The sequence below is a fragment of the Carex rostrata genome, chromosome 11, assembly GCF_964058835.1.
Source record: "Carex rostrata chromosome 11, lpCarRost1.2, whole genome shotgun sequence".
Lineage (NCBI taxonomy): Eukaryota > Viridiplantae > Streptophyta > Magnoliopsida > Poales > Cyperaceae > Carex > Carex rostrata.
Window position 1 is genome coordinate 12,942,289 of NC_135928.1, and position 6,255 is coordinate 12,948,543.

General features: G+C 34.1%; 1 protein-coding gene across 4 annotated transcripts; it reads right to left on the minus strand.

Annotated features, from left to right (window-relative positions):
* Positions 1–204: 204 nt before the first annotated feature.
* Positions 205–4,146, minus strand: GCP1 (glycoprotease 1). 4 transcript variants are annotated; one of them, XM_078311088.1, is made up of 14 exons: positions 3,819–4,146; positions 3,690–3,734; positions 3,538–3,612; positions 3,363–3,459; positions 2,799–2,889; positions 2,636–2,685; positions 2,343–2,533; positions 2,117–2,202; positions 1,913–1,991; positions 1,533–1,616; positions 1,246–1,360; positions 1,044–1,132; positions 805–953; positions 205–280 (listed from the first exon to the last, which is right to left on the minus strand). In XM_078311088.1, exons 1-13 carry the CDS (start codon positions 4,029–4,031, stop codon positions 822–824), a joined length of 1,347 nt encoding a protein of 448 aa, XP_078167214.1. In that variant the 5' UTR covers positions 4,032–4,146; the 3' UTR covers positions 205–280; positions 805–821. The 4 variants fall into 4 exon arrangements, 3 of the variants coding, with proteins under 3 accessions (XP_078167214.1, XP_078167213.1, XP_078167215.1); XR_013513948.1 differs by lacking the exon at positions 205–280 and having other exon boundaries at positions 704–953; positions 1,246–1,350; XM_078311087.1 differs by lacking the exon at positions 205–280 and having other exon boundaries at positions 704–953.
* Between the last annotated feature and the right edge of the window lie 2,109 nt (positions 4,147–6,255).

Here is a 6,255-nt window from a genome sequence, read left to right on the forward strand (position 1 = left end):
AACCTTTTCTCATAAATCGAATCGTCCGGACTGAAATGAATAAGCTAAATATTACTGGACCGTTAAGAATTCTCCAAAAAGCGGTATGAGAATTATTAAGTAAGAAACTATCCTTTTTAGGAATTTCACGGAAGAGTTCATTCAAAGTCGCTTCGCTTGTTTAACTTATATTTTGTTAGCAAGGCAAGGTGTTCTATGACCAGGAGAAAAATTGAACCCTTTATTTGACCACGTTGTACGCGGTAAATTCCAATAAATTATGCATCCATATGCCATTTATAATTGTGAGTTTGTACCCACGTGAATTAAAGGTTATTTGCCTATGTCTTTCGTGAGAGCACAACAATCACATTTATTGAAAGAATAAGTTATTTTATTTTATTTTAGAAAAGAAAAGAAAAAACAAAAACAGTTATCCATAACCATGAGTTATCCTATTCATAAATCTGGGTTGCTCATTCCGAATCGAACGGTCCATATCAATCCTGAGCGTATATCTGCGTTGCACCTGCCCATTCTAATTGGTATTAATAATACGAACAATCTAAACCGTTGGATCAGGAATGAATGGCAAAGATTTGCTTGTGATACTCCAATGAATCTCGACAACTTGGCTTAGAGGACACCATATATTTATCAAAAAAACAGGGCACCATATATTAATAGTACTTGAACTTAAAATATAAAAAGATAAAAAATCTACACCAATAAATTTATTAAAAAAAAAAGGAATTCCACTGTACACTATACTTCAGGCAGAATCTGGGGTGGTTCGTCTTTCCTAAAAACATGCATTCACAGTACAATTGTATGCTATTGACCTATTGTTGAGTAAGAGAACCCTGAATAATGGAGGTGAGAGATGGATGCGCACGGGCCCGTTTGACAGAACGAGCCTCGCTTCTTCCTTCTGAATATTCCTCTCCCAGAGGCCATCGTGGCCTCAAATCATACTACAATTTTTTTTTTATCAATAATCATTAAGTATTTTCCTACCATAAAGTATACACTTTATTTTTATTTATTAATTTTTTTATAAGAACCTGGAAATCCTCAGGCACGTTAGGAGGTGGTGGAGGGTCAAATCTTCCCACGAGATAATGCTCAATGCCAGTCCAAGCAATCATCACTCCTTAAAAAGACAACCACCAAAATTAATCACGCTGATTTCAATTATAAACAATTAAAACGATAGAAAATGAACTTTTTGTTCAGTAAAAGGTAAACTAACAGAAGTAAAGTTACCGTTATCTGTACATAGACTTGGAGGAGGACAGACAAGCGCTAAACCATTTCTTCCCGCTACATCATTCAACCGAGCTCTTACATACCTATTTGATGCAACACCTCCTGAAACCACCTAAAGTATTAAGGGAAACAAAAAGATGATGCAACAGAAAGTTATATCATTAACGGAAGACAAGTAAAAAGTAAAAAAAAAAACAAAGGAAACACAACAGAAAGTTATTCATTAACAGTAGAAAAGTATAAAGTTTATGAAAAAAAGAGCCTTTAATCTAATTTTCGAGTACCAGATATTTAATAGACGGCTCAATCTCCAAAGCCCATTCCATGGCTCTCTGACACCTCTCCTCCAAATGTAAGACAGCAACTCTCTATACAAAAGTATTAAACACCAGTAAATGTTTTACTCACAAAACAGTGTCATAGTCATTGCCAATACCACTTACAGACTTAAATCTAGAAGCACAATGGTTCGTCAGGTTTGTTAATCAGTTACTTATTTCTTTTGGTGGCTAATCATTTAGTTTTTTTTTTTTTTTTTAATTTCTTTAATTTATTTAATTTCAGGAGAGACTAAAAATGTGCAGACTAAGAGCAATTCCTCTATTCATCTTGTTTTCATTCTTTTATTTTTTTCTCTAATAAACCTAGTTGCATATATTTATACCTGAAAAGATGCAGCAAGGTCAGCCCTAGATCTTCTATCATCAGAAGAGGCAGAACCAATAGGGACTTCTTCTGTTGGTCTGACATAACAAATAAATCATCAGAACATATCATGATTTTTAGATGATAAAGTAATTTATGATAGCAGTTTTAATTACGACAATACCTGGGAAAACAAATAAAATAACAAACAAATTTTACTTACAGATTTCTAGCTTTTATAGCCATCCTAACTTGAGTCTTTAGGCCAGCATAAGAGAAGTTGCAATCCTTGTGTTGCCTCATTGGAACCTACAACAGGATAAAGAAGAAAGAGAAAAGAAGAAGAGAAGAGAACCATGAAAATAAAATCAGCAATACAAGACTCATACCAGTCATGTGGAAATTAACTCAGATTTTTAAACAAAATAATTTTATAAAAAAAATCTTACTGATAGCTTTACAGATGTGGGGTCACCTTCCAGAGCAAGCTCCTCTAAAGCGGGCCCACCACCTTTTCTCATGTCAAGGCCAAGCCACCTAGCAGTTTTATCATAAGCCTCACCAATAGCATCATCTATTGTCGTACCAAGTTGCACATAGTGGCCAAGACTATGTGCAAGAATTAAAAGGTTGTGACCTCCTATATTAAATGAACAATAAAATGATGGCATTAAAGTTCAAGATAAATAATGAGGTGAATATTCTTAGGAAGTCACATATGAGTAAAGAAGAATTAACATACCTGAAATAAGAAGAGCTAAGAAAGGAAACTGTAGTTTCTTGTTCACTAGCCTAGGATAATGACAAGAAATATCCAGAAAAGAAATCATAAATAATGCTCTTTGGTACCTAAAAGAATAAGTTGACAATCAATTTTCATTTAGTACATTATTGAACTAGATTACCTAGCAACAAGTGCATGAGCTTCCATATGATGAACACCAACTATAGGTAACATAAACTTGCCAGCTATTCTCCATGCTTTTTGCACACCAACTAAACATTCATAGTGAAGAGAATTAAGATAGACAAATTATGCCAGAATAACAAAAATTAAACTCTCGCTTAGAGGAATTGGAAAAAATCCTGTTCTTAAAAAAAAGTTTTCATGATATTGGAACACAAGGATTTCCAAGAGGTCATGGTTTAAAGCCCCCATGGACACTTAATATGGATGTGTGACATGTGAGCCTTCACCATGAATAAAGAAAATAAGATGGAACTTTGGCAATTTCAGAAACAATAGGGCATCTTTTAGCATCTTGCAACACAATGTCATCATTGCATCAGAGCCATCTGATTTTATGTTTCAACCAGATCAAAACCCAACCCCTGTAATAAAATCAGACAGTTCTGATAAGATTGGATCAGATTTGACACTTTTGTTCAATACTGGCACCACTCAGTCGACCCATTTAATAACACAAACATGACCAAATGGAAAATCATGAAAAAAAAAAAACACATACCTTTTAGACAAAGACTAAGGCCTGGGCCAATAGTTACTGCAACTGCTGATAAATTCTCCTCTGTGAAGTTTGCATCATCCAATGCTTGTTGAACTACCTTTAATGCAATACATTATGGTAAAAGCTAGAGAAAAATGTTTGCTAGAAGTGAAATAAATTAGAATTGAAAACCAACCTGGTCAATTGCTAGAGCATGTGCTTCCCCTGCCATTTTAGGAGAAACACCACCATACTTGACAAGTAAATCTGCCTTCAATTTTTTTTAAAAAAAAGAGATGAATACTGGATACAAGAGAGTAGTAGGAGAGAATGTTTTTGAAGGCTTACCTGGGAAGATACGACTTGACTTAAAATTTGACCATCGCCTCTAACCTGTTAAATGAGAAGGAAAAGATAAATTCCGTAAAAGTAAGAGAAACCCGAATAAGATGAAATATGAATAAGAAGTGAACAAACCACAGCGGCGGCTGTGTCATCACAACTGGTCTCGATTCCAAGTATAACCAAATCGGTGCTGGAAGAGAAACCCGAAACGGAGCGAGAGGGTTTGAGAGAGAGAGAGGCGAAAGTGAGAGAAGATTTGGCGAGGCAAGGCATGAAAGAACGAAGTAAAAGGGATTTAAAGCGGAAAATTGATGGCGCTGGGAGAATGGAGGCCGCCATTGCCATTACTTGGGGGTTGGAGTGAGCTTTAGTTTAGTTTATAGATTTTGTGATTGTTTTCGCAGCTGCTGATGCTCTAATAAGTGAGAAAGCAAAAAAAGAAGATTAGAAAAGTATTGATAAAATTGCTCCATGGGCCATGGGTTGGGCTTTGAGCCTATTTTTCTCTGTCATTTACTCATTTGGTTGGGCTTTTTGTGTCATCAATTTCTACCATCACACCCAAACTTTCTCTAATCATTGGGCTTCAATATACTCGTCCGTACCACACTCATGCTGATAAGTGATAACAAGGGGGGGATTTCATGTTGATAAATCATCGCATTATAGAAGATTAACTAGTTTGTAATTATTCTGTACTATATCTGAATTACCTGCAATTTGAGAAAATCTTTATTTTATTTCTCCTATCATCGGTCTCCCAATCACACCTCCGAAATATATATATATATATATTTTTTTTTTCATTTTTAGTCAGCATATCTCCGGTATTTGCATATATTGTCTCGTTTTGGATTACTTTTAGGCCTCAAATTGTTTCGGATACGGGTCGGGTTGGATTCCGAGTTATCCAGCTTTTTGTTGTCTTAATTTGATCCGCGTTGCACCTCCGAGAGGCTGTCGCTAGTTCTAACAGGTACTTTTTTTTTCTGAGCTTTGTCGTTGTGTAAATAGTCGGATGCCGTTGTGGTGAGTTATTTTGTGCAAAGCACTGGTACAGTGATATGCATGATTGCTCTTTTGATATTTAGTTATGGATGAATTACTTGGTGTTCAAAGGGGTGAAGTTACCATATTCCCATGATGCAACTGTAGATGCTAATATAAGTGTTGAGTGCAGGAGGAGGTGCTTGATGAGGGAAATTTTATGAACTGCCCTCCCTTTAAAAAAGATCAAACAAAATGCCATCCTCTTAAATTGTTTGTCAAAATGCCCTTCTGGTATCCATTAATGTACAAACTTTTTCCCTTCTTTCTAGTTACATTCACTATTTCCAAACTGCCTCTCTGTAGAATAAAAAAAAAAAAATTCCTTTCCATCTGTTCGCCTCCTCAATGCTCTGTTTGTTTTTTCAAACTCTTCGTCTCCCTTTCTCATCACACTCTTCTCTGCACAGCTTGCCTCTTATCCTCTCTCCTCCGCACTAGGCCACTGTCTTTCCTTCACACCGCCGCATTGTTCTCCTCTGCACTTGCTTTTCGCCCCCTGATTTGCCTCCGTTCCAGTGCCTCTCTGATTTAGCCCAACCGTTGTTATATTTGTTTTCCTCTTCTTAAACATTGTTATACCTATCACATATGAGTCTAGTGAGAATATATTGCTGAATGAATATTATAAACATTAAAAAAATATTTTGGAAATTATTATATGTCATAGGCCTGTATTTGGGTCCAAGTTATGAAAAAGAGCCGATAAAACAAATTTGTTGAAGAACTTCTACTTAGGCTTAGATCAGAGCATTATATGTGTGCATCACATGGCATAAGTCCTCTTATTTAATAAAAAATGTTGATTTTTTTTTTCAATTGGCAAATATTCTAAAGAGGAAGAGTGCTCTGATTCTGATGATAATGTTGATGAGGAGATAGAAGTTGAACTATAAATCTTAGCATATTTTGTTAGACTTTTGATGTTTTGTGGTTATTAAAATGACTAATTTTAATTTTTTCTTAATTTCTTTAAGAAAAATGTACATAATTAGTACTTTTTTTAAGCATGAGTATCTCACTTAATTGTTCTTAGTATGTGATGTGATATATTTTTTTTATAGTTGTGTAAGCCACATTCTCATTTTTTTTTACTGAATAAATTATATGTAGAATGTATATATTTAATATATTCATATGTTATGCTTTTTGTACTGAATAAACTATATGTAAAATGTCTATATTATAAAGATTCATCACATGTTAATTCAAAATATTTTATAGAATAAATTAATACTCTAGTATACAATGATGTTAAAAAAAAATTAGGATGTTAAAAATATTTGACATAATAAATTTTACATTGAATATATAAAATTTTATAAATCTGTACATGAGATATTTGATGATATTTGAAATAGTTTAAATTATGGCGGATCATCGAATCAAGAGAAGACAGAGATTGAAATAAATTAAAATCTAAACAAAACATAAAAATAAAATGAAACATAACTTATCAGTAAGTTAAACGCAAATATTTGAAGTAAATATTTGAAGTTATTAAAAATGCATGATATCTAGG

Excerpts from the sequence above, each read along its gene's own strand:
- GCP1 (XM_078311088.1), bottom strand. The coding sequence starts at position 4,031 with ATGGCAATGGCGGCCTCCATTCTCCCAGCGCCATCAATTTTCCGCTTT. Across the intron at positions 1,617-1,912 it reads ACCTTGCTGCATCTTTTCAG|AGAGTTGCTGTCTTACATTT; the intron begins GTATAAATATAT and ends ACTTTTGTATAG. Across the intron at positions 1,361-1,532 it reads AGCCGTCTATTAAATATCTG|GTGGTTTCAGGAGGTGTTGC; the intron begins GTACTCGAAAAT and ends TTAATACTTTAG.